This window comes from Plecotus auritus (assembly GCF_963455305.1).
Source record: "Plecotus auritus genome assembly, chromosome: 5".
Classification (NCBI taxonomy): domain Eukaryota; kingdom Metazoa; phylum Chordata; class Mammalia; order Chiroptera; family Vespertilionidae; genus Plecotus; species Plecotus auritus.
The window spans coordinates 180,263,096-180,289,709 of NC_137776.1; the positions used below are offsets into that span (position 1 = coordinate 180,263,096).

The 26,614-nt window shown below is 56.2% G+C and overlaps 1 protein-coding gene across 1 annotated transcript in view; it reads right to left on the reverse strand.

Moving 5' to 3' along the window:
- Window positions 1–20,354, reverse strand: part of ENG (endoglin) — a 30,309-nt gene extending 9,955 nt beyond the window's left edge. The window contains exons 1-4 of the mRNA XM_080667689.1: window positions 19,963–20,354; window positions 10,413–10,555; window positions 1,845–1,985; window positions 608–767 (exon numbers count right to left, since the gene is read on the reverse strand). Of these exons, the coding sequence (XP_080523815.1) occupies window positions 608–767; window positions 1,845–1,985; window positions 10,413–10,555; window positions 19,963–20,029 (511 nt within the window). The 5' untranslated portion in view covers window positions 20,030–20,354. The remainder of the gene's footprint in view (window positions 1–607; window positions 768–1,844; window positions 1,986–10,412; window positions 10,556–19,962) is intronic.
- Between the last annotated feature and the right edge of the window lie 6,260 nt (window positions 20,355–26,614).

The window sequence follows — 26,614 nt, forward strand, 5'->3', positions numbered from 1 at the left end:
CTCATTCCCCTTCCGGAGTGGCCTGGCACCTAACACAGAGGCCCACCCTTTCCCACTGTAAAGTTGGGGCAGACAGGATGGAGCATGGGAAGTGGGGGGCATGGGAGGACCAGGGTTCAAATCTCCCCTCCACCACTTACTGCCCAGAGACTCATGGCAAGTCCCCCCGCCTCTGTTTCCTTATTATCATCACAGGGCTCACACAGGGATGAACATGGCACACGTTAGGGATGAAGCCCTGCGACCAGCAGCACCTCATTGCCCATGACCTGAAACCATGGCATGTACTAATCCGTGTATTTATCTCCCCACCAGGGACTGTGTCTGTTCCCAGAGAGTCCCCAAATGCCTAGCACAGGGCTTGGCACATAGTAGGTGCACACAATAAATAATATGAACATGCTGTTTTTCTGGGTCAAAAAACGGACAAGTAGCAATTTCACATGGTTCACACTCATATTTGCTGAAGAGGCAATAACGGTCCCAATAAAGCATTGGCTTGCTCGATGTGGCCTGCTTGGGGGCTTAGCGTCCCCATCTGAGGAATGGGCAGAGGAATTCAGATCCCTCCAGCCTGGAGCCCAGAGAGGCTGCTGGAGAAGCTGACCTTGGTCCAGGCGGAGGAGGATGTTCTTAGGGTCGTTCAGCTCAGCGACAGAGGTGATGGCTCCCTTTGAATCTGCCCAGGTGAGGAGCTGGCTCTTGAAGGCTGGCAGAGGTATGGTGTTGACTCCTTGGGGCATTTCGGCCACGACATATTTGGGGTTCTGGGGAGACACGCGGAGGCTCAGGGCGCTGTTCCTGGGCCTGAGTCCCCGGTCCCAAGCAGGAGGTCAGGAGGTAATTTGGGGAGGCAGCTGACTGGGCACAGGGAGCAGAGGGATGCACCGGGATGCACCGAATGGGGCTGGTCTAGCTCCACCCTTCCGGTTGGCTTCCGGTGCTCTTCCCCTCCCGGATCTTTCTGTCCCCGTGGTGTCCCTGCTGCCAGGATTCTTCCCCAGCCCCCCCCCCCACACACACACACACAACTTCACTCTGCCTCTGGGCCTGTCTCCCAATCAGCTTGGATTTGGTTCTGTCCTCCTGTCCCTAGTCTCTCTCTCCCCTACCTCTGCCTCTGGACTTTCCGTGTCCGGCTGTCCCTCCCACACGGGCCTTCCTTTTTCCATTTCCAGTTTTCTTTCTGTCTCTCCCCGTGCTCCCCCCCCACCCCGCCCCCGTTATATTTGCTGTCCTCAGTCCTCACACCCTGCTTTCTCTGGCCGTAAACAATAGCTGCTCACATCTGGGGGTCACTTCCTAGGGCCTCCCATGTGGAGGAAGGAGCCCTGAGCCCCCTTGCTGGGAGTCCCCACCAGTTACCTCTTCTCTTTAAAATTTGAGTTTTTAAAAAATAAATTTTCTCCGACATAGGCCACGTTAATTAGAGCAAGTCTTGCAAACTCAACCAAGTGCAAAGAACAAAATAAATGTCTCTCATACGCCCGCTTTCCAGCCATAACTACTGTTACTGCATTGTTAGGTTTCCTCCTGACCCTTTTTCTCTGTACTTAAATATTTACAAATATATGACTTGGAATTTCTTTCAAAGACAGTGACAAGATTAGTTTATGGGCTGTCATTGAGTCCAATTCTCCCACCTAACAGATGGGAAAACTGAGGCTATGTGAGGAGATGGAGCTGGCCAGGGTTGCCCATCCACCTGAATCCCAACTCCAGGTTTAAACTCTTTACCCCTGACCTTGCTGCTTTTTGGGTTCTCTCTGTCAGGGCCCCACAGGATTCAGCAGGCAGGGGCCTCCCGTGGCCAGTGCCTCAGCCTAGGGTTTGGGGTAACTCACATAAGCCAGTTGGAGCGGGATCCCGGGAGCCTGCAGCCGCAGGTGGACCATCTTGTCTAGGCTGAGGACCAGGAGCACCTCTCGGGCCTGGGTGCCATTTTGCTTGGACATCTGGACAGTCAGATCCAGCTGGGACAGAGCCTGGGGTGTGGGCAGGGGAAAGACACACACACACACACAAGCCAATCAGGCTGACATAGACTGTGCCCCCCAGAGCAGTAGTGACGACCCTTGTCCCATCTGCCTTCACTCAGCTCTCCCTGCCCGGCCTGTCCACCCTGCCTGCCAGGGCCCAGCACAGTGTCTGGCCCTTAGAGGTGCTCAGGAAATACTTGCTGCATGGATGAAGGAGATTCGTCTCAGCAAATCCAAAGACATAAAGAAAAAAACGTGACGAGCCTGATCAAGGTTTATTCCTGTTGAGCGCCTGCTGTGTACCAGGCCTGCAAGTGTCCGTGTGACTCAGAGGGTACCCTGGGCCTTTCCTCTGTCCCTAGGCAGCCGTATGAAGGCATCAACTCCTCCCAGTTTGCAATATTCCTGTTGGCCTTATTATTTTTTAAAAATATTTTTTATTGATTTCAGAGAGGAAGGGAGAGGCAGAGAGAGAGAGAAACATCAACGATGAGAGAGAATCATTGATCGCCTGCCCTATCGGGGATGGGGATTGAGCCTGCAACCCGGGCATGTGCCCCGACCAGGAATCAAACCGTGATCTCCTGCTTATCCACTGAGCAACCCCAGCCAGGCTGACCTTATTATATTAAAGTACTAAAATGCTCATCCTTTTGTCAATATACTACCATTGTTTTGATATTTTTAAGAATGTGAAGGTGTGATTATTTATATCTTGAGAGATAGGTACTGCATTAAACTTTTTAATTGATCCTGGTGTATGTATTTAGAATGCTTCCAGAACAACAACAAATAACAACAACAGATAATAATAATAACCACAACAACAACAACACATATAGTGCTTACTATGTGCCAGGACTGTTCTAAGTACTTTATCTAATGACTCCCAAGAGGTAGGTACCATTACCAGTCTCACAGATGAGGAAACAGGGCACAGAGAGGAGAAGTCAGTTGCCCATGAACACACAGCAAATAAGTATGGAGCTTAGGATGTGGTCCTGGGCAGGCCTCTCCTCTCAACCACTGTACCGCCCAGCCACATTTTTCTCTGCCTTTTTATTCCCAAGAAGGAAAGAGAACACAGCGATCCACAAAGGCAAAGCTTCTATGGAGGGACTATCGGCTCTACTCGAAGACATTCTGGACCAGCATTTACTGAAACCCTCACTCCAGCTGCTCTGGAAAGCTGGGAATCTCCGCAAAGACACAGCCTGACCCCAAACATCTCCTCAAACTTATCAAACGCGAGGGAGAGATTTCAAGATGGAGAGATCAGTGGAAAGTTTTTTATTTCACCTCTAATTATCTCCTGGCCATTTCCCCAAATGATGTCACAGAGCTGGACAGAATGTTTTAGCCGCTGGAAAATTTGCCGGGAACTGTTTCCGTTCCTCAGTAACAACACCATAATCACTCTTTGTTTGTACGTTTGTGCTTTAAAACAAAAGAGCAAATACCATTCCATTTTCAACGTTTCACAACTTTTTTATTTTTTTTATTTTAGGGAGCTATTTAGGGAGCTTATTTTTGAAGAATTCTTTTTATGCTAACTTATAGCAGAAAGAGTGTTTGAAATTTATGTATAAGTTCACAATTTTTGTTAATTAATGTTGTCTGATGGGTTTATAACTTTTGATTTTTGAAATCTCGTGTTTCATCAATTTTCAAAAATATGATGCATTCTAAACTTTAAAAGTACAGGATTTAATATCATATTTTGGTCAACTATGAGATACCAATATAAATATTAGAACTGCCATTTTGTCCCAGGATTGTGTCACCGCTTGAAGTTAATGGAAGAGAAGGGAGAGCCACCTCGTCATGGGGAGAAAGGCCCGGCACAGCCAGCTGCCAGAACCTTGACAATGAGCACACCGGCTTCCTTACCTTGACTGCGAATGTACTGTTAGCTTCAGCAGTGGACAGTGACTGCACAACTCTGTATACATACTAAACACCACTCAACTGTACCTTTCAAATGGACTAACTTTATCTCAGTAAAAGCTGTTCCAATCCACAACAATGGAATATCAGTAATTTCACCTGGGTCAGCCTAACCCATGCCTGGCCCTGTACTGAGCATGACGCACACGCTCTCCCCGAAGCAGGGTTGGGTATTCTCTCATTGTACAGATGCAGCAAGTGAGGCCAGGGAACTGCCGGAGAGTGGCGAAGTCAGGCACCCAGGGCGAGTCAGCTGGTGCCAGAGTGGGGCCCACAGCCTAGTCTTCTCTTTCCCAAATCTGCCCCGAATCACCCAGAGGCCTGAGCACTGAGACCCCACACACGGCAAACCGAAGGACCCCACGGTCTGGAGGTCCATCCTTTGGCCCTAGGTGAACACCCACAGGCCGAGAGCACTGCAGGTGACAGAGAGCGGCTGGGAGCGCAGCCCCTGGGCTGGGAGGAAAGAGCCTCCTGAACATTCATTCTTGCTGCCGTTCTGCTAATGCCCCTGTTCCTCTGTGCCTCAGTTTCCCCATCTGTGAAACAGGGGTAGGATGAGGTTAGGAACCAACACCAGGTGGGGCTCTGGATAAAGGAAATAAAAGGAGAAGCGGAGTCCAACTGGTGTGGCCCAGTGGACTGAGCATCATTCCATGGACCAAGAGGTCCCAGGTTCGATTCCCGGTCAGGGCACATGCCCGGGTTGTGGGCTCAATCCCCAGTAGGGGGCTGTAGGAGGCAGCCGAGTGATGTTTCTCTCTCATCGATGCTTCTCTCTCTCTCTTCCTCTCTAAAAATAAACACAAACATATTTTTTTAGAAAAGAGAAGTGGAGGTCAGGGTCGGGTCATGCTGAGGGTGAGGGGACGAGAAGAGTGGAACCTTTGTCAACACACTCAGCTCTTCTCCCAGAGCTCACACCCCAAACGCCCACTCAGTTGTCACCAAGTCCCTCCCTGTGGATTTGGGGGCTGGAGCGGGGTGGGGTCTGAGGCCAAATAGTCAGGGGCCAGGGCCGCACAGCAAGCGAGCAGTGTGGACACTCAGGGAGGCTGGAAAGCGGGGCTGTCCGGGATCTCTGAGCTCCTGGGACTGGCTGAGTCCAGCTGGTTACGAGAAAAACCCAGTCTGGGTTTCCACAGCAAACATTTCCAGCCCGTGGCCCTGACTCATCGACACGGTCCCTCACACGCACACTGACTTCCCTCTCCCCTCCCCGCCTGAAGCCCAAAGGCAAAGACAGGGGCCTGCCTTGCCCCCCACCCTCAAGCTCCCAGTCTTCCTAAGGCATCCTGGGGAATTCTGAGAGCCTCGCCGAGGCGGGATGGCCAGCTACCCCTTACCCCCAGCTCTGCAACCCGGGCCAGCCTGGGTCTGCCCCGGCCTCTTCCCTGAACGGGTGGGCGGGAGACCACGTTTCTATTTTTGTGCCAGTGTCCCACAGATGCCATTGTTGGCCGGGCGGTCTGGCGGGAAGGGGGGATTTCGGTGAGGAGGCCTTGAGTACCAGTAGCCACTTATAGAAAGTTGCTTCCAGCAATTCTTCTAGGAGTGGAGCCTCAGGGCTCCCTGCAGCTCCCACCCTCCTAGGGTCAGACTGGAGCCGGGCAGATTGGAGCCAGACGTCCCCCTGTCCAGCCCAGCAGACTCAGATGGTACATACAGGCGGGCTGGCAGGGGAAAGGGTCAAAGCCAGGCTGATCCGAATTCAAATCAGTGACCCTGGGCAGTTACGCCTTTCTGGGCCTCAGTTTCCTGATCTGGAAAATGGGCTGAACAATATGCCCACTTCACAGACTTTTGAGGATTCAGTGAGATTCTGCCTGCAAAGTGAGTTGTCCAGTGCCCACCTAGCAGAGGAGCAGACTGCTTTCACTAGCGCCGATCCCCTCCTCGCCCATTCGTCCAGAGATGCCATGGTTTGCGCCCTGCGGAGGTCAGCGTAGAGGTGGGCAGCAGGTAGCTGGAACTGGGACTTGCCTCAGTCACACCTCACTTGTGGCACCCCCTCTCTGAGCCTCAGTCCCCCCATCAGTGTAGGGAGGAGTTGGGATCAGTGTGGCCCCTGGATTCCATCCTGCCTCCTAGGGGTTCCAGTGTTTGACATCTGGGAGGCGTGATCTCCAGCCAAGTGGCCATAGGAGTGGGCTTCCAGAACCCCCAGGGGAGAGATGCTACCTTTCCTAGCTGAGGGCCCTGGTCAGCCTGCGCCCCCCACCCCCACTTCATTTGCCCGTCCAAGGGGCCCGAACTGGGCCCGGCTGGGGCTTCTGTGCTTTCAGTGGGGGACAGAAGGAAGGCACAGCTCTGTCCATCAGACCTTGGCAGAGAACAAGACGAACACTCCCAAACCACCAATAATGAAGGACAAGTGACACCACTAACCCCTTGGGAATGGCCAACAGCAAACGTTTATATGTGTATATACTTCCCTCCCTTTCTCCCATTAGTCACTCACTCACCCATCCACCCATCCATCCATCCAGCCATCCAATATTTATTCCCAGACTGACCCTGAGCTGGACACTGGGGATACAGTAGTGAGAGCAGATGCCATCCCTGCCTAGCCTGTCTGACCCCCAAACCATGCCCCTCCACCAAGCCGGCCCCTGATACCTGCAGGGCCTGGGGCAAGAGTACAAAGGGCAGGCCCTGGCCCCCAGGCCGCCCCTTCTCTTCACACGTGTGCAGGTGGAGATGCCCAAGCGCTGCCATTCCCAGCCCCTGCGATAGTCATCTTGACAGCCTTCAGGCTGAGGGGTGCTTCCCCGCCATGCTGTGCCCCTTAGAGGAGGGGCAAGAAAGAGCCCCAGGCCGCTGGGGGCGTCGGCTCGGTGCATTTGAGCAGGGATCTCTGGAGTCCTAGGTACCCCCAGCTGGAAGAGGGCCAGAGAGGACCCAATTGTGGGGTCCAGCAGATCCCCCTTTGCCCAGGTCAGAGGGCACAAGCTCCCAGGACATTCTGGGGGAACCTGGGGCCCCTCCTGCTCTCCCTCCGTCTGAGCAGCCTTGCCTGCTCGTCAGGCCAGGAGTAAGTCAGTGCAAGAGCCCAGCAGGTTCCATCGGCTTGTGGGGGTCGTGCTCTGCTCCCCGAGTTTGCCAAGAAATGGGGTGAATCACTGGCTGTCCCAGCTCTGGCCTGGCTGCCTGGGGTTTGCTGGGAGGACAGCAGGTCAGTCCAGTCAGCCTGACGGGAATCTCTGAGACACCAGGCTGGTTTCCTGTCTCCGCGGGTCAGGATGTGACCCTGGGCCCCCTCCCGGAATCCAGACTCCGGCCTGCCCTTTGGGGACCCAGCGAGATAGAGCCCCAGCCCAGTGGCCCCCTGGTCTGTCTGTAAACCTCCCCAACACACTCTCTCTCTCTCTCTCTCTCTGGATCTCTCTTCCCCGAGGCTCTTGGCTGCACAGCTCATGTGCCGCCCACGCACAGGAAATCTGAGGACCCGAGGCCACGCGGGGAGGACGGGACAGCGAGTCGCTGTGCCAGCGCCTGCAGAACGCGCCCGTAGGTCGGGGGAGACTGGACTGGTGGCTGAGATGGCCGCCACCCCCGCGACCGCTGCCAGTTCGTGTCTCTTGCCTTTAAGCCTTCGCTCAGGCGGTGCCCTCTGCCTGGAATGCCCTTGACCTCCCTCTCTGTCTGGCTACACTGGGAGCCGCTTCCCTGAAGTCCCCTTCCCTCCACGTTCGGTGCTTGTCCTGCCGGGGTCCACAGCCCCCTCCCCCTCTACCCCCCCCACCCCCGCGGTCCCCCATCGCCCATTCCATCACTCAGTACCAGGGCTGCTGACACCCACCTTGGCCTAGAAGTGGCCCAAGGGCAGGGCCCAGGTCCGCTTTCTCTCGGCACCATCAGTGGCCAACTCAGGGCAGGCACAGAGCAGGCACCTGGCAAGGCCTGGTTCAGGGGGGCTAGGGAGCCGGGGACTCCATTCTTGGGTGCTGCTTGGGGAGGAAGGTGCTGCCCAGGGAAGCCACAGGCCCTGCCCTTCGGTGTCACAGCAGGAGGAGCTGGTGAGACCACCTGCTGGGCTTGACCCTCGGGGCAGGGAGGCCAGGAGCACCAGGGGATAGAGGGGCTCCAGCAGGCGGGACCTCAGAAAGCAGACGCACAGCCCCGGCCTCCGCTCCCTGATAGCAAGAACCCTCGGGGGTCAAGTTAATTTTTTGATTTGCTACGAGGATGTTCTGTAGCAGGCCTGGCGCCATGGGGTATTCACAGGTGAGACCGGAGCCCAGAGAGCCGCCGTTATAAAAACAAGCACGGCCACTGGGTGGCGGGCAGTCGCTCAGGGCAGGCCTGTGCTCAGTGTGTGGCCTGCGCTGTCCCACTGGGTTCTCACAGGCCCCTGAGAGGTGGGACTAGGGCCTCCAGATCTCCCACGGGAAAACCAAGGCTGGGAGAGGCAGTCCAAAGCCATGCTGTCATAGGTGGAGGAGCCAAAGTTCAATTCGAAGGCTATCTGGCTCCAGAGCCCATGTTCTTAAGCCCTTCATCAAGGTCACATAGCAGTGCATGTATGTCTCCATTCCTTCACTCACTCAGACATTCAACAGCCGTTGGGCATATACCAGGTCCTGGCCCAGATCCTGATACTCTGATACTCTTTGGTGAGTCCCTGAGCACAAGAAATGTGAGTCTATTGGAGAGTGGGGAGAAGGAGCCCCCTCAACGTGTCAGGCAGTATACGAGGTGCTGGCCAGTGACAGATCCAGGACTGGAGCCCCGAACCCTCCAATCCCAGCTCTCTCCCCACCCCTCCAACGCACATGCCTGGCAGTCCTAGAGCCTACAGCCCGGCCCCCAGAATCAAAAGCCAGACACCCCATGGACTGCGTTCTCTGGGAGAGGCCGAGGGTGCCAGGGAGGGTCTGTTGTCGTGAGCTCTCAGATGATGAGTTACAGGGGCACCCTGCCATTCCCCTGCACACCCTCCAACGACTGCCACTGTCCTCAGGAGAAAGACCAAACTCCTTAACATGACGACAGGGCCTGTTCCACCTCCTCAGCCCTGCCCCGAGGCGAACTATATGCCACTGCCGCAGCGAACCACACGCTGACCACGGCCTCGGCCCACTTCCCTGCCTGTGCATTCCCTTCACCCTCTGCTCTTCCCTCCGCCTCCTTCTCTCATGAGCTTACTGTTGTTGCTTCCTCCAGGAAGCCCTTCCTAATCCCACAGCAGCGGGGTACCCCTGCCCTGTGCTGACCAAGGAGGCATCCATCGCTTGGACCCTGGCTGGCTGTCCACACACCTGCCTCCCTCAGACCTGGGTGCTTGGCAGGTGGCCTTTCCCTGACTCTGGCTCACTGTGGATGGATTGGGGGGGGTGGTCCCCGTCACCCAGAGGAGGCACGGAGACCCAAACAGTGGAACAAGCACAGTGAACTTGCAGAGGGCAATCTCGCTTTCCACATCATCACCAACTTGAAAAAAACTACAATGGCCACGAAAACCACACAACGTGTGTTCGGCACTATCTGCAGTTCGGGGATTATCGAGCCCCACAGTCCTCAGGGCAGGCAGGGCGGTGGGGAGCAGGCCCCCCGATATTGGTGGTCTGGGAACTGTCTTATCATTGCACAAACGCAGGGCAACGTAACAGTTTCGGGGGCCAGCTGGCCACAAGTTCACTCCGAGCTGACGCCATTAAATCGCTATCAGGACCCGAGGCCACATCGGCCAGGTGTGGTCACCAGCCCAGGCGGCCAGACGACGCCTGAACACGGAGATCCTCTGGGGGGGCCAGGGGACGGCCTGGCTTGGAGTCCCTGGGGACCTAGTGTGAACTCTGGCCGTGGACATGTTGTTTCGCCTCTCTAGGCCTGCCTCAGTTTCCTCCTCTGAAAAATGGGGTTCCTAACAGACCCTGCCAGATGGGCCCGTGGGAGATTTAATATATGTCATGATTTTAAATTCACTTCCTGTACATAGTAGGCCTACCACAGTGAACACTTAGTACGTGTGTTGTTAGGAGGGACTTCGAAGAACTCAGGGATGGGCCTCAGGAGGGTTCTCGGGTGGGGACTGGCATTACTGGCTTCCAGCCTGTGGCGAGTGGCTGCTTGCCAGGCCACAGGTTTCGGAGAAGGACATTCCAGGGAGGGAGGTGTAGGCCCTACGGAGGAAAGAACTTGCTCAAAGTCAACGCTGCCTCGAGCGGGGCTGTGTCTGCTGAGGAGCTCGCAGCATTGGGGACCCATGAACCACAACTCACCTGGCTCTTCTCCACTCAGTCGCCGGCCAACCCAGCCCTTCCTACCTGGGCCTCGTGGTGACGGCCAGAGGATTGCCCCAACGCTGGCCCCAGCAATGCCACCCTTTGCAGGGCCTGTGAGATGGTCAGGTGTCCCTCCTGGCAGGGTCCCTGAAGGGACTCGGCCCACTGCTTCAGGGACAGCCCCAAGGAAGACTCCCCTCATCCCACGGGCCTGGGCCTACCTCTAAGTCCCTACCCGACCCTGCCATCCGGCACTCACTCTTGGGAACTCCAAGAAGAGGATGTGAACTTCCACGGTAGCATTGGGGACCTGTGCCACGCAGCCCGTAGGAACCTGGTTCGTGATGTATGTCACCTCGTTGTCCACAGGCTGTAGATCGCAACGGACTGCTTCTGCAAAACCTGTTGGGGAGGCACAGCCAGAGAGAGGGCCCGGTAAGAACAAGGTGGTGACGATACCGCCCACTTTCTGAATGCCTACTGGGTGCTTGGCGTTGACTAAGGGCTTTCCTGCATCCTCACAGCTACCCTGCAAGGTGGATATCATTATATCCATTCCACAGATGAAGAAACCGAGGCTCAGAAAGGAAAAGTCTCACCGAAACCGGTTTGGCTCAGTGGATAGAGCGTCGGCCTGCGGACTCAAGGGTCCCGGGTTCGATTCCGGTCAAGGGCATGTACCTTGGTTGCGGGCACATCCCCAGTGGGAGGTGTGCAGGAGGCAACTGATCGATGTTTCTCTCTCATCGATGTTTCTAGCTCTCTATCCCTCTCCCTTCCTCTCTGTAAAATATCAATAAAATATATTTTAAAAAAAAGAAAGGAAAAGTCTCTTGCCTGAAGTCACAGTGCTCCTAGGTGTAAGGTGGATAGATAAAATGCAGGACACCCCATTATATTTGAGTAAGTAAAAAAAAATGAATAAGTTTTAAAGTATGAGCACATCCCAAATATTGCCTGGGATAGACTTGCCCTAAAATTTTTCCATTGTTTATCTGAAACTCAAATGTCATGGGGCACTCTATATTTTTTTTAAAATATATTTTATTGATTTTTTACAGAGAGGAAGGAAGAGTGATAGATAGTCAGAAACATCGATGAGAGAGAAACATCGACCAGCTGCCTCCTGCACACCTCCCACTGGGTATGTGCCCGCAACCAAGTTACATGCCCTTGACCGGAATCGAACCTGGGACCCTTCAGTCCGCAGGCTGACGCTCTATCCACTGAGCCAAACCGGTTTTGGCACTCTATATTTTACTTGCTATACCTGGTGACTCTAATTGTGCGGGGGGGCACGCGTTCGCACACCCCAGCTGCAGTCCTGTTCACTCCGAAGGAAGGCGAGAGCTGGGATCGGAACACAGAACTTCCCCTCTTGTGCCTCGAGGGGGCCAGGAGGCATGGGCCAAGGAGAGCTGAGAGCTCCTGGTCCCAAGGGAGGAGTGAGGCAGGAGGACGGCCCAGGTTTGCAGGCGGCCGCGGTAGGGTCGGCGCGGAGCCTGCCACGGGGCTGCCCGGAAGCAAGCACGGGCCCTGAGGGAAGGGAATGGAATGTCACCCCGACCCAGCCGAGGAGGAAGAGGAAATGAGGCCCCTACACCTCGTCCTGAGGAATGTGCCGGGGGAAGGGGGGCTCCGGGGGAGGGAAGGAGGACAGAGGAGGGGAGACTGTTTGGAAGTTTGTGTCTCCATCTTGTCGCGCTCACTTCCTGTTTTCTTGGAGATCAAAGTTGGGCGAGGAGGGACTGGTCGCACGTCCAGCCGTCCAGCCGACGCCAGCTCAGAGCAGGGAGTAGGGAGGCTTCTTCTGAATCAGCGCTCGGCCTACCCGGCCTCTCCCCCACCTTTCCGCCGCCCGCCGTGGGCTCAGGACCACCAGAGGTCAGAGGAGGAAGGACATCAGGGCCACCAGAGGTCAGGGGAGGACATCAGGACCACCAGAGGTCAGAGGAGGACATCAGGTGGCCACCCGGCCGCGCAGCCATCTCCCAGCAGCAGCCGGGAAGGGGACGTCCCTCACGAGGACGTCCGGCCACCACGGGGCCCTGCCTGGACCGGTCCTGTGCCAGGGACTCCAGGGAGCCTGCGTAATGCGGCGTTTTGGTTAAAAGCAAGGTCCCTGAAGCCAGGCTGACCTGGGTGTGAATCTCAGGCCCAACAGCCACGTGGCTTTGGTGAATGAGTTCACCACTTGGGACTTCGGTTTCCTTGTCTGTGAAAGGACAGTAAGAAGAGAAAACACGATCCGGAGAGGCGGGGAGGACTCCACGAGAAAGAGCATCTGCTAGCTCTGTTGTCACATTTACTTGATTGACTTCACCCTGGAGAATCGACTCTCTGGTCGGGGGAGGAGGGGCAGCCTGCAGGTGAGGGACTCCGAGAGGGTCTGATGGGGAGTCAGGCCAGCCAACTCCCTCATCCCAGGAGACTCAACCGTGGCACCACCCCCTTGTGACCCACCAAGCCTCTCAGAGCTCCCCACCCTCTCCCTTTCCCAATCACTGAACACACTCTTTGGCTGTTACCTAGTCCAAGCACCTCCTGTGCAGATGGGGAGACTGGGGCCAGAGAGGCTAACAGTGCCGGAGCCGCACTGCACATGGCTGACCAGGCTGGGCCTCGGACCCACCTCTCCCCGTCTGACCCAGGGTCTGGTCTGCAGATTAGCACAGCGCCTTCCTCCTTCCCTTCGGACTTTCCCTGCCCCCTCCCCAGACTTCCAGGAACCCCAGTTCCTCCTAGATCGCCGATTGCCGATTGCCGGGGCCTTGCCGGGGCCGCCTGCTCCACCTCCTCCACCTCCTCCATGCCGTCAGTGCATGGCCATTATGTAATGATCAGATAACAGGCCAGGCTGGGAGATCAGATAAGAGGCCCATTTATTTTGGGGCCTTTTCGAATCCTGGCCGCCCCCACCCCGCAGACGAGAATGGGGAGACAGGAGGGAGTGTGACGCCCAGGCCTGTCTCCTGGAGCCGGAGGCGGGTCCAGACAGAGCTGAAAACAATCCCCTGGCACCAAGGGAAACTTCGGGGCCTCCCGGGACCTGCGCTGGAGGAGGCGCCACTGGGGGCCTGGGTGACCGCCCGCCTAGTGAGAAACTGGGGAGCTACCTTCCCACCTCTGTCCCCTTCCCCTCCGCCCTGACCAACAGCCATGGGTACTTGTGGTCCCTGACCCACGGGCTTTCCAGATGCCACTCCTAGAACCTCGGGAGGCCACAGGTGATAATGGCCAGAAAAAGCATCTCCGGAGTCAGATGTCCTGGGTCAAACCCCAGTTCTGCCTCTTAACGGGCTGGTCACCTTGAGCAAAAGCCTGACTTCGCTGAGCCTCAGTTTCCCCTGAGCCTCAGTTTCCCCATTTGCAAAACAGCTTCCATCATGCTCACTGGACCATGCACGGTTGCAGGCTTCCCATGAGCTCATTCGTTGGATCCTCGCAGGAGCCTACAAAGCGGGTACTGTCATTATAACCATGGGACACACGAGGAAACGGAAGTTCAGGGAGGAGCAAGAATGAGCCCGAGCTTACCCATCTACTCAGTGGCAGGGCCTGTATGTGAACCCGGGCAGCCCGGCTCCAGCACCCAGCACCCACTTCTAGGCTGTGTGTCCTCAAGGTGAGGGACCCATGTATAGAGCCTGTTACCCAGCAAGGGGCCTGTGGCTGTTGAATCACCAGGGCAGACCCTTCATGATAGGTCTTTCCTGCCCTTTCCTTCTTCAGTCACCCAGCCACCCTTCGCTCCTTGCAGGGCCCAATTGTACCCTCACTCCTTCCCCAGCTCCTAGTCCAACCACTCCGCTGGGCCTGGCCACTAGCGAGGCCTCAACACTCCTTTCTCCCATCTTTCTCATAACTCCCCAATGAGTCAGGACCACATACCACAACCTAAAGTGGAGTTAAAAAGTACAGGGATCTGGCCTGGCTGGCGTGGCTCAGTGGCTGAGTGTTGACCTATGAACCAGGAGGTCACGGTTCAGTTCCTGGTCAGGGCACATGCCCGGGCTGAGGGCTTGATCCCCAGTGGGGAGTGGGCAGGAGGAAGCCGATCAATGATTCTCTCTCATCATTGATGTTTCTATCTCCCTCTTCCTTCCTCTCTGAAATCAATATATAATATATAAAAGTACAGGGATCTGAGAGATGCCAAAGGTTTAAATCCTGATTCTGCCACCTTCCAGCTTCCTTCCCATGGCTTAGTGTTATTGTCCATAAAATGGGGATGACCATCCTAATACCGTTCTCATGGGGTTGGTGAGAATGTTGGTTAAGAGGAACGTGCACAGTGCTAAGCAGGAACTGGCAATGGGGGTCACAATTACTCAAGCCCAGTCAGTGGGTAGATGTGAGCTTTGCCCTCAAACAGACTTTTCATTGCCTTTGTCATGCCCTTTCCCAAATCCATGGTCTTCTTTTATTTGACCACTTAGTCAACGTCTACTCATCCTTCAAAACCCTGTTGTGAAAATCTTCTCACCGGAACTGATCCAGTTGTGTTCTTGGTGGGAGGGCCACTGCAGGTTCAGGAAAGGGACCAAATGCCCAGGGTGAGAAGACCTGGCAACAGAGAGATCCTTGCCAGCTTCCCTGAGGCAGCGTGTACAGTGGGTAGGCCCAGGGCTCAAGCCCCAGCCGCTCATATCTGGGCTGTGTTACTCGAGCAAATACTCTCACTGGCCTGTGCCCCAGTCTCCTCAGCTGTAAAATGGGGCTTTTGTGACCTTGACAAGGTCTGATGGTATCATAGCAGAGCAGCATCTGGCACACAGTAAGCAGAGTCAATGCGGGCTCTTATGTTTGTCTCTCCCGCCATCCTATTCCAGGCACTGAAGTCAGCTCAGGCCTGGACGAGGCTCCTCTTCAGCCCCCAGGGCTGATGCCCAACGCCGGGGCCGGAGCTTGGAGGAGAGGGCCCAGAGCCAGGGCAATCAGCTCTCCAGGCCCCCACACCAGGCCACCACAGATGCAGAAAAAAAACCCAAAACAAAACAAAAAAATGCAAAGAAAGGAAGCTGTGTTTGGGAGCAGACAGTCTGGGGTTGAAATCTGGACCTGTCGCCCTAGCCGGTTTGGCTCCGTGGACAGAGCGTCGGACTGTGGACTGAAAGGTCCCCGGTTTGGTTCCGGTCAAGGGCACCTGGGTTGTGGGCTCGATCCCCAGTAGGGGGTGTGCAGGAGACAGCCAACCAATGATTCTCTCTCATCATTGATGTTTCTATCTCTCTCTCCCGCTCCCTTCCTCCCTGAAATCATTAAAAATATATTAGAACAAAGAAAAAGAAATCTGGACCTGTCACTTGTCCTGAGCTCCAGTTTCCTCATCTGTAAACTGGGTCTGGAGACAAAGCTGCCTGATGCACAGTGGACATAGAAGTGGTTCCCTCCCTCGCGCCCAGATTGCCCCTCAGGCCCCTGAGCAAATAGACCAGGCCTGTCCTCAGAAGGCCCAGCACTGACCCAGCTGTGACCTTGAGAGATGGGTCTCTCGGGGTCTTAGTGTTACCATCTGTCTGGCTGAGGCGAGAGAGAGTCTTAACGGCCATATCCCCACTGGCTCCAGGACCTACCTTCTCCTGGCTCACACAGTTCCTGTTCCAACCTCCTCCCCTCCTGGCAAGAGGAAAGTTGCCTACCCTGGCCAGAGTGGCTCCATTGGTTGGAGCATCGTTTTGTGCACCAAAGGGTCACAGGTTCGATTCCCACTCAGGGCACATACCCAGGTTGCAGGTTCGATCCCTATCTGCACCTGTACAGGAGGCAACCGATCAATGTTCCTCTCTCACATCGATGTTTTTTTCTCTCTCTCCCTCTCTAAAATAAATTAAAAAAAATATATATATATTCTCAGGCAAGGATTAAATAATGATAATATAAAGAAAGAAACAAAAAGGGGAGCTGCCACAGAATGCAGCCTCTAAGACATGGATATTTGTGGTCTCTGTCTTGTGTCACTAGCCCCCTCTCCAGAGAGTCCTATGCCCCCACACGGGATCTCCAAGTCCGGCCTCTGGCCTGTCCTCCAGTGAACACTCACCCACACTTAGAAAACACCCTTTGATCCCAGCCACCCAACATGGGCCACCAATCCCAGCACTCTCACTTCTGGGACTCTATCCAAGTGAAATATTACAAAATACAGGAAAAGGTGCATGTACCAAAAATGTGCACAGAGGTGGTATTTATAATTAGCCCCAAAGGGGAAATCACCTAGATATTCAACAATAGGGAATTTATTAGGTCAACGATGGAAAGCACATTTAAGAGAGAGAATATTCCAGACCACGACGGGATGGTAATGGAGTCCCCATGACAACATAGAAACCTTTGGGACATAGGAAGGGTACACGAGGCACCTGCATGTTAATCCACCTGCATGAAAATTACCTTTAAAAACTAGAGAAAAAGTAGTAAGCGGCCCACCAGCATGCTAACATTTTTTCCGTTATCTATTTCCTTTGAGAAGCAAATGGAAGTGAATATATAGTTAAATTGCTTTTATTTTTTTAAATATATTTTATTGATTTTTTACAGAGAGGAAGGGAGAGGGATAGAGAGTTAGAAACATCGATGAGAGAGAAACATCGATCAGCTGCCTCCTGCACACCCCCCTACTGGGTATGTGCCCGCAACCACGGTACATGCCCTTGACCGGAATCGAACCTGGGACCCTTGAGTCCGCAGGCCGACGCTCTATCCACTGAGCCAAACCGGTTAGGGCTAGTTAAATTGCTTTTAAAAATCTCTACATGTTTGTTCTTTAAAAAAATTCCAGCCCTAACCGGTTTGGCTCAGTGGATAGAGCGTTGGCCTGCGGACTGAGGGGTCCCGGGTTCGATTCCGGTCAGGGGCATGTACCCTGGTTGCGGGCACATCCCCAGTAGGGGGGTGTGCAGGAGGCAGCTGATTTATGTTTCTCTCTCATCGATGTTTCTGACTCTCTATCCTTCTCCCTTCCTCTCTGTAGGAAATCAATAAAATACATTTTAAAAAAAAAATTCCATCAAGCCCTAGCCATTTTGGCTCAATGGGTAGAGTATCGGCCCACAGACTAAAGGGTCCCAGGTTCGATTCCAGTCAAGGATATGTATCTCGGTTGCAGGATTGCGGGCTTGATCCTCGGCCCCGCTCAGGGCATGTGCAGGAGGCCACCAATCGATGTGTTTCTCTCTCAGTCTCTCCCCCTCCCTCCCATCTCTCTAAAAATCAATGGAAAAATATCCTCGGGTGAGGATTAACAAGCAAGACAAAACAAAACATTCCAACATAACAGAAACATGTGTGTCTTAGAAAGGTGAAGACCCTGATGCTAGCGAGTATCACAGGGACCTCAGGGTTCTCCACGTATGTTGTGCGTCAGTGCGGTCTTATTCTTAAGGAAATGAATTATTGCTGTTTGGCACCTAACGGTATGTCCCAGATACCCATCCACAGCAGTGTAGACACAGATCTAGCTTTTTCTTGACAACGGCTGCATGCTGTCCCACTGCGTGATAATTCATTTAATGGGGCCCAGGCTGATGGACATTTGGGCGGTCTCCAGTTCTGGTTAAGCTACCTGGGCACTATACATCTTTATGGAACCAGGCAGACAACTTTCTAGGTCTGAGTTCTGAAGGTTGGGTTCTTATTACAAAGTTAATCCTGCCCAGCTGTGTCCCCAGAAGGCTGGACCTGGTTTGGACCCATTTGCACTCCCTCCCGCCTGAATGGGAATGCTTGGGTCACCCTCCCCCCGAGCTCCAGCATGGAGATCTGGGTTCCATGCCTTGGCCAGACCCCCATCTGCCCTCCATGAGCCTCAGTTTCCCAGACCATGAGTTGGGCTGGATGGTTTGAAACGCCCTGGGACCCTGGGATCTCTGGGTACCAGCACCTGCTCTCAGGAACGGACGGATAAATTATCAAGAGATTTTCCAATTGGCTGTCAAACATTATTAAAATTTAAATTTTATAAGCTTACAATGAAATAAATTGTATTTTTTTAAAGGCACTAAATATCAAATTTCTTGCTTCCTAATTATTTTACTCCATGTCACTATTATCTGTGCTTTTGAGGTTATCTATGTCAGTCGCGTGTGATGGAAATACGAGATAAGGATGTCCCCTGGGCACCGTGACCAGCTCTGAGTTTGGTGGGTTGGTAGCTGGAAACCAGCCATGTGGGAACATTGATACCACGGAAATTAACAAGTGTAGCCCTACCCCTCCTCCCTGCTAATTATTTGCCATCACACCGCTGCCTTTGATCCTAGAAAACCAGGCCCCAAGCATCTGCAGGGATCTTTCTTTGATGACCAAGAGGAAGAGAATGTCATGAAGCCAGGAATGTGAGGGCTGCCGGGGGAGAAAGGCGGGGCAGTTCCCGGAGAGCTCAAGTAGAATTCCTATCCAGCTGTGTGAGCTTGGTGGGCCTCAGCCTCCACTTCCTGTCCTGTAAAATGGGGCCATAATGGCAGCCATCTTGCAGGGTGACCGGGAGCTGTATCCAAAGGGGTTGCTGTATCCCCCTGGTTAGGAGCAAGAGCTCCATGGAGCCACAGGCCTGGGGTCAAATCCCTGCTAAGTCACTGAGTGTCTGAGGCTCCGCTTCCGGTCTCTCAGTGAGGCAGCGGTAAGAACTTTAATCCTCACCTGAGGAAATGTTTCTTAATTTTAGAGAGAGAGAAAGGAGGGAGGGAGAGAGGCAGAGAGAGAGAGAGAGAGAGAGAGAGAGAGAGAGAGAGAGAGAGAGAAACATCGATTAGTTGATTAGTTGCCTCCTGTAGGCACCGAGACTGGGCATGGAACCTGCAACCTGGGCATGTGCCCTGACTGGGAATCGAACCCATGACCCTTCCGTGCATGGGACAAAGGCCCAACCAATTGAGCCACACCAGCCAGGGCAGCGATAAGAACTTTAGAGACCAAGGATTGGGGCCTCTAAAATGCTGTGGAGTGGGGTAAGGCGAGGAGGGGAGGCTGCTGCTGCTCCCCTTCTCACCGCCCCCCAGATCCTTGGGAGTTCCTGGGTGCGCGGTGGCTGAAGGGGTGTCCACAGTAAGTGGATGCAGACTCCCCATCGCCCTTCATCTGATCAGTTTAAGGCAGCTGAGGTCATGACCCCCTGGAAAAGCCCCCAGGCCAAGGATCCTCCACAGAAACCCTCATCTGGGGCTGCGCCCCCACCTGCAGGCTTCTTGGGAAGTAGAGCAGGGGTAGTGGCCGGGAGAGCCCTCCATTCAGAAGGGGTTTGGGGGTGGCTCACGGGCCCCAGGAAAGGCGAGGGTGGAGGATTTAAGGCTAATCATAAAACAACAGCAATAATAACAGCACGGAGGCAGCCAGCCCGCTGAGCCATCTCATGACAGGCGTTACCACAACGCCGACTTCCCAGCAGCTGGTGAGTCTGTTACCATCCCCACTTTGCTCAGAGGCCCGGGGTAGTTCCCCAAGATCACACCACAAGGAACTAACCACAGCCTAGAGCCCGATCCAAACGTGAGTCCTCTCGCCCAACTCCCCACGCGGTCCTCCGATGGGAGGCGGAAGGCCCAGAGAGGGCAGGAGACTCCCGGGGGCTGTACGGCGCTCTGGGCTTCCTGGGGAGAGGCCGGGAGGCTGGGGGCCGGGGGCCGGAGACCAGGGGTAAGGTACAGAACGCACCTCCATTTGCCCGAGACTCTTAGGGCTGGAAGTTATTGCTCCTGCCAAGCCGGGAGGGGTGGTCACCCTACAGCGTCTGCTTTGGGCTGTCTAACCCCCCAGGCCAGCTCCAGTGCCCTCGAGCATGGCCTCCCCACCCCGGGTCCCTGGGCACCTACTTGTGGGGCTGAGGCTGCAGACGGCCAGCAGCAGGGCCACGACCGGGTAGAGCGTGCTGCGGTCCATGCTGTCCACCCGGGGGTCTGTTCGCTGGGCCTTATCCGGTGTCCAGGGGCAGAGCTGCGGGCAGGAGCAGGGGCCGGCGTGGGCTCAGGCGGAGACCCGAAGGGAGCAGGCGGCCAGAGCAACGGCGTCCCTGCTCCAGCCTTCTAAGGTGGCGGCCAAGTTGGTCAGGAGAAGTGGGCGCAGGGCGCGGGGCCGGGCAGGGGGTCGCTGGCCGAAGGATGAGTGGGAAGGGGCGGCTGGGCTCCTGTGGACGGCAGCGGTCTGGGTTGCAGATGGAGGCTGGGGTCTGACCGGCAGCGGTGGGGAGCTCCTGGCTCATCCAGCCAGGCCAGGGAGGCAGGAAATGCGCTTCCTTAGAGAAGGGGCCGGGCCAGGCGGCCTGCCAGGCGGGAGAGGAAGTGCCACTGAGCTTTGTCGCTGGGTGGGGGGCCCTGGGGAGGGGGGAGGCAGTGGGGTGGGAGGGCCTAGGCTCCAGGCTTGTCTCCCCATGCACCCCACCCTCCCATCCCACCCTGTCCTGGGCTGGCTGGCAGCCCCCGGGGCAGATGAAAACAATCACCCTAATAGCCCACCGAGGGAACCTCTCAGGAGTCAGGCCCTCCCCGAGGCGTTCCAGGTGGAGTTCATTGAAGTCAGCATTCCCATTTTGCAGATGAGAAAACAGAGGCCTAAAGAAGTGAGCTAATTGCCCTGACTGGTTTGGCTCAGTGGATAGAGCGTCGGCCTGCGGGCTGAAGGGTCCCAGGTTCAATTCTGGTCAAGGGCACGTACCTTGGTTTCGGGCACATCCCCAGTGGGGGGTGTGCAGGAGGTAGCTGATTGATGTTTCTCTCTCATCGATGTTTCTAACTCTCTCTTCCTCTCTGTAAAAAATCAATAAGATATGTTTTTTTAAAAAAGTGAGATAATTGGCCCAGAAAGACAGTGGAGTTGGGATTCGAACAGATCTCATCAGGCACCAAAGCTGGCTTAACGTGTAGCGTGACAGTGGCTGTCATTTCTTTGTTTTTCTGGCGGGGAACCAGGCCCAGCATGGCACACGGCATGACATGGCAGCTAGGACAGGGTCTTAAGGCCCAGAGAGAACGGGGGACCTGCCCGGAGAGTCACACTTTGTGCCTGCCCCCTCCATGGGCAGAAAACCCTTCAGAGACCAAAGGCAGCCCCCAATGAAAGGACACACTCTAACGATGGCCCTGGGTTCAAAATCTGCCCCGCTTACCCTGAGCTATGAGACCCTGACAAGTCCCCCAACCCTCAGTCACCCTGTTTGTAAATGGGCACGACAGTGCCTTCCTCGCCAGGCTAGTGTGAGATTTCCAGAGGTCCAGGCACTACGTCGCTGAGCCCTGGGCCTGGCACACAGGAAGTGCTCCCTGAGCCTGGGGGACAAGCCCAGAACTGTCCCTTGTTCATTCTGCAAACAGTAAGTGCCAACTCTGTGTCCATCGTGGTGCTAGTTATGGGTAGCACCTAGGGTCAGGCCCAAAGGAGCTCCGAGGAGGAGGCCTGGGCTGCCTGGAGGAGGTGGCATTCAGGCCCGGCCTTTGAAAGACTGGGTGAGTAGGGGTGGGGTGGAAGAAAGAGGTGAGGAGGACAAGCAGGGGTGTGGTGGGGACAGGAAGCCTGGAGAGGCAGACGCTGGCCCTGCTTTGGAAGTTGGGGCCTTGAATGCTAGGACTTTATCCTGAGAGGCCACAGGGGGTCTTGGAAGGTGCTGGTCGGGCTGGGCTTTGAGAAAATAAACCTTGCTGTGAGCTGGCAGGACCCATCGAGGGGGTGGAGTCAGGGGTCCTTCTCTTTATACCTGTCCTGAGTCGCAGATGGCGAAATCCAGGGCCAGGAGGGAAGCGCAGGCAGGAGGCCTGGGGCCTCTGGAGGGAGCAGGCGGGAGCGTGCTGCCCCCATAGGAGCTGACACAGGCAGGGAAGGGCGGGTGTGGCTCCTCAAGTAGGGAGTCGGGGAAGGCTCGCTCGCCCAGCCCTGCAGCCGCCCGGCTAGTTCCTGATCACAGGAGATCCCAGATCCAGCCATGCCCAGCAGGCCGGGAAGGCTGCATGGGGTGAGGGCGTCAGCTGCATGTAGCAGGTCCTCTGCCCTTTGCTGGGGGTGCAGAGCGGGGAGGGGGGCACCACAAGGAAAGGATGGTCTCAGTCGGGGACAACGGGGTGGCTGTGAGGTTTCCCCAGGCTCCAGACCAGGGACAGTTAATCCAGCCCCAGGGGCTGAACGCTCTCTGTGCACCAGGCCCGCCCTAGGCGTTCACCTTATCAGCTCTGAATCCTCACTGCCAGCCTGGGGGCCGGGGCCATTAAAACATTCACGGAGCAGGAACCCACAGCTCCCGGAAAAGTGAGAGACCCCTGGGGTGGAGAGTAGAGACCCCAGGGCTGCCTCCTCCAGGCTCACCCCCTTTTCTGCCACCACCCCCTGAGCTGACCAGGAGGACAGAGGTCGCCAGGGCTGTGGGTGTCACAGGATGAGGGAGATTGTTGTCCAGAGTGGGAGTCAGGGCACCTGGGCCGAAACAGGGATCCCATAGAAAGCCCTTCTCCCACCTCCCGCCCTCCCGCTTCCCTCCACCCTGCGCAGCCATCCCCACCCATGTTGTGAACAAGGCCCATTGGATTCTCCAGCGAGGAGGAGAGGCTGCAGATGGACATGCCCATGAACTTGTAGGAAACAGCCAGGGAGAGAACATCTACAGGAGCCACAGGAGAGCCTGGACCTGCCCCCAGAGACCCCGAGAAGGGAGGAGGAGATTGGGGTCCAGGGGTGGAGAGGAGGCCACCCACACCACCCCCGGCCAGGGTGGGGTCGTGCTATGTGAGTCTCTCCGCTTTGATGCCTCTGCAAGTTGGGTCCCCAACACAGAGCCCAGGAGCCTTTGACCCTCGAGATACAGTTATCGAAAACAGGAGGTGCCCTGAAAGGTCAGGCAGAGCCGGGCCCATGGAGGCCTAGGGAAACTGAGGCACAGAGAGGTAGGCCTGGCTCCTGTTCCCCAGTGAAGGGGCCAGTTCCCAGACCGGATCGCCTGACCCGGAAGGCTTGATGGTCACTTGGTCTCACAGTTGGGGCAGACCTTGAGGAAGTTCCCACCCCGATGCACTCTCTCTCCAGATGGACACATCTACCTCCCCCAGCCCCCTCACCCTGCACAGACCAGAGAGGAAGGAGGGAGAGGAGGAGGAGGGTTCCTTCCTCTGGCTCCTTCCCTGCAGGGGCGCCGAAGGCCATGGCTCTGACCAGCCCTCTCCACACGGCCCCTCCGGCTGAGCATGGCCATGGCCTCACCGCTGCCAGCCTGGGACTCAGCGCCATCTCTTGTGGGTTCCCCACCTCCTGCCCGCACCTGTGTAAACAGACCCCACATTAAACTCTCCCCATCCCAGTGGAGCGTGCCAGCTGTTTCCTGCCGGGGCTCCCGCCGATGCAGATGCTTTCAGGTGCCGCCTACCCACACGCCAGAGAGACATGTGGCCGATGGCCAGGCCCCTGGGCCTGGACCCTATAGCGGGCAGGTGCACTAATTTGCCTCTTCCTCCCCCTCGCTGGCCAGGAAGGCCAGGGCTGCAGGAAGGGACGGAGCACGTCCACCCTGGCCACTGGCCACGGGAGGAATTTTAGGCGGCCCCCAGGGAACCCCCCCCGGGCGGCTGTCCGGCTCCAGCACAGGCCAGGAGCCAGGGCTGGAGAGCACCTCAGGGTCAGACCCACTCGGGCAGGCAGAAAGTGGGGGCAGAGGAAAGAGCATCGGCTGGGAGTCAGGGTATCCCGGCTCTGCCCTGAGTGGCCTCAGGCAAGACCTCTCCATAATCTGGGCCTCAGTTTCTTCATCTGCATAATGGGAGGGCAGCCTGCCGGGCTGGAGGAGCTCGAAGCCCAGGACCAGAACGGGAGTCCCTCCTCCACTCACACGCTTGCCCAGCCCCATGCCAAGGGCCACCTCAACGAGCTGAGACTGTCAGGTCCCCACTTCACAAGGGAGGAAACTGAGGCTCAGATGTGCATGGCAACAGGGCTGCGGAGAAGCAGAGGATCATTAAAATCCAGGTCTCTTTCCTCCTTTGGCTTCTAGAACATTCTGTCCTGGTTTTCCTTCCACCACCCGGTCTCACCGGTTCCTCCTCATCCTCTCACGCTTGGCTCCTGGGCCTCCCCATCTCTGCTACCTTCACCCCCAAGTCAGGTTTTCTCAAACCTTTGTGACCATGACAACATCGAGTCCCCGGGTCTCAGGCTCAAATACCCGAAACAAGGTTTTGTGAGCCGATGGATACCCTTGTGACATGAACCCGTCCTGCTCCATTTTCTTTCAAAACTGAGCACAGGCCACTCTGTGGAGTTCATCACCCACCCTCAGGTCCTGGCTGGACAACGCAGCGCCTGAGATCGTGGTGTTCCAAGGGTGGTCTCGGCACCTTCTCTCCAGCGCTGCCCAGGCCTCGGGCCCAGGACCTGCATTTACCCAGATCTCCAGGGCTTGGTAGGACAGCAACGTCCGCCCGAGAAGCGCTGCTCTGGGTGCCTCATCCAAGTGGCTTTAACTCCCCTTTATTCACTGGCAGCTCCCAACGTTATATTCCAGATACGGAGTTCCAGCCAGGACTCTCCCCGGGCCCCAGGCTCCTGGCGTCCAAAACTGAGCTCTGGGCTCTACTCCTCCGCCAACTGCTCCTGCCTCAGTCGGTCATCTCGGACTCTGACAGCTCCCGCCCCTCATTGCTCAAGCCTTGAGGGTGAGGTGACCTTGACTCTCGCACACCCCGCATCTGACCCACAAGCAAATCCTGTGGGCTGCTCCCCTAAATTCCCATCCCCTCTCTGCTCAGCGCCCGGTGCAGGCAACCATCTCAGCATAAAGGCCAGGCTCCGCCCTCCCTTCACCAGCCTCACCCGCTGCTTTCACCCCTTGCTCACATGACCGCAGCCACGGCCTCCTTGCTGTTCCTGGAATGTGCCAAGCACACGGCTAGCCCAGGGCCTTTGCACGTGCTGTTCCCTTTTCCTGAAGGGCTCTCCCTCCAGAGAACCACAGGGCTTGCTCCTCGCCCTTTAAGTTGCAGATCAAATGTCACATGGTCAGTGAGGACTTCCCTGAACACGGAATTTTAAATAGCCCTCTCCCTCCTCCACAAATGGCCCAGATCACCCTCTCACATGTTACATATTGTTTATTCTCTCTCTCTCTCTCTCTCTCTCTCTCTCTCTCTCTCTCTCTCTCTCTCTCTCTCTAGTTCCAAAGGCCCATTGCTTGGAATAGTGCCTGGCCCCTGGTAGGCATTCCATATGTTTAGGCGATAAATGAACAGCTTAACCACTGGGCTGCACAGCTTGAGGTGACATAGGCTGTGGTTCTGAGCCCCCAGGTGTGGCTGTTGGGGGCCTCTGAGCCCAGGAACAGGGTCTCTGAAGAGGGGGAATGACTCCCCAAGGGGATAGGGAGCTCACAGGAGCCAGTGGTCCCACCAGACTCTGTTCCAGAGGACCAAAGCCCCGCAAAGTGTCCCGCTCTTTCCCCAGAGGATGGCCCGGCAGCTGCTGCCTCCTGGGCTGTGGGCCTGCCTGGCAAACTCACCCCAAGGTCTGAGGGACCCTGAAGGCCAGTTCGGAGGCAGAAGAATGCCACTGGGCCAGGAGTCTCAAAACTTTGAGTCAGTTGTAAGGGCTCTGAGTTCATAAGAAGGGAAACTGAGGCCCCAAAAGGTGAGACCCATCCAGCACCCTCGGAACCATGGTGGGCAACACGGGCAGGAGAGCCCGCGCCAGAACCCCAGGAAGCGGGCAGAAGCAGGAGAGGCAGGCGAGGCTCTGGCCCTGTTCCCCTGCCTCACTGTGTGACTTGGGGCGAGCCACACCACCTCTCTGCGTCTGCTGCCCCAGCAAGGAGGCTCTGTGCTCGCAGGCTGTGCAGGTCCAGGAGGGCTCTGCCCCCCGCCTCGAAGCCCCCCCACCGTGGAGCCGCCAGGCCTTCCTGTTTACTCGAGGCCCCTCTGGAGGCTGGGAGGCGACAGCCTTGGCCTCTTCTGCTCCCCGCTTCCTTCCTCTCCCACTTCAGCGCCTCCGGCCAGGCCCTCAGGGCCCCCGGGGGCCAAGACTTAGGGGCATAGTCCAGTGGGGGCATCTGAGGCCGCCACCCCGGAGGGCCTATTGAGGAGCACGCTCTCTCTCTGAGACCCTGAGGTTACAGAGGCGCTAGGCCATCCCTCTGCTGGTTAGAATGTTCCGGCACCTTGGGACCAGCCATTTCCTGGAGTGCCGCCGGAGACATGAAGGCTATGACAGCATCGACTGTCCCGGATCCGACACCACGCCCACCTCTCGGCCCACCAGTAGAGGATGAGCACACGCTGACCTTAGAGGCGCCCCCTCCTCCCCACCCTTCCTCCCCCTTCCCCGGCTGGCTCCCGCCTCTCTGAGCTGCCCGGTGTGGGCCTCGGACCAGCCGCCCAGCCAGGCCTCACTACCCAAACGGACCCGCTGCATCAGAAGCAGCTTTTTAACGAGACCCTGGGGAGATTCTTGTGCCCTTAAAGCCAGATGCTGCCCATCTGCCCATCCCGCCTGGTTTTCAAACCCTGT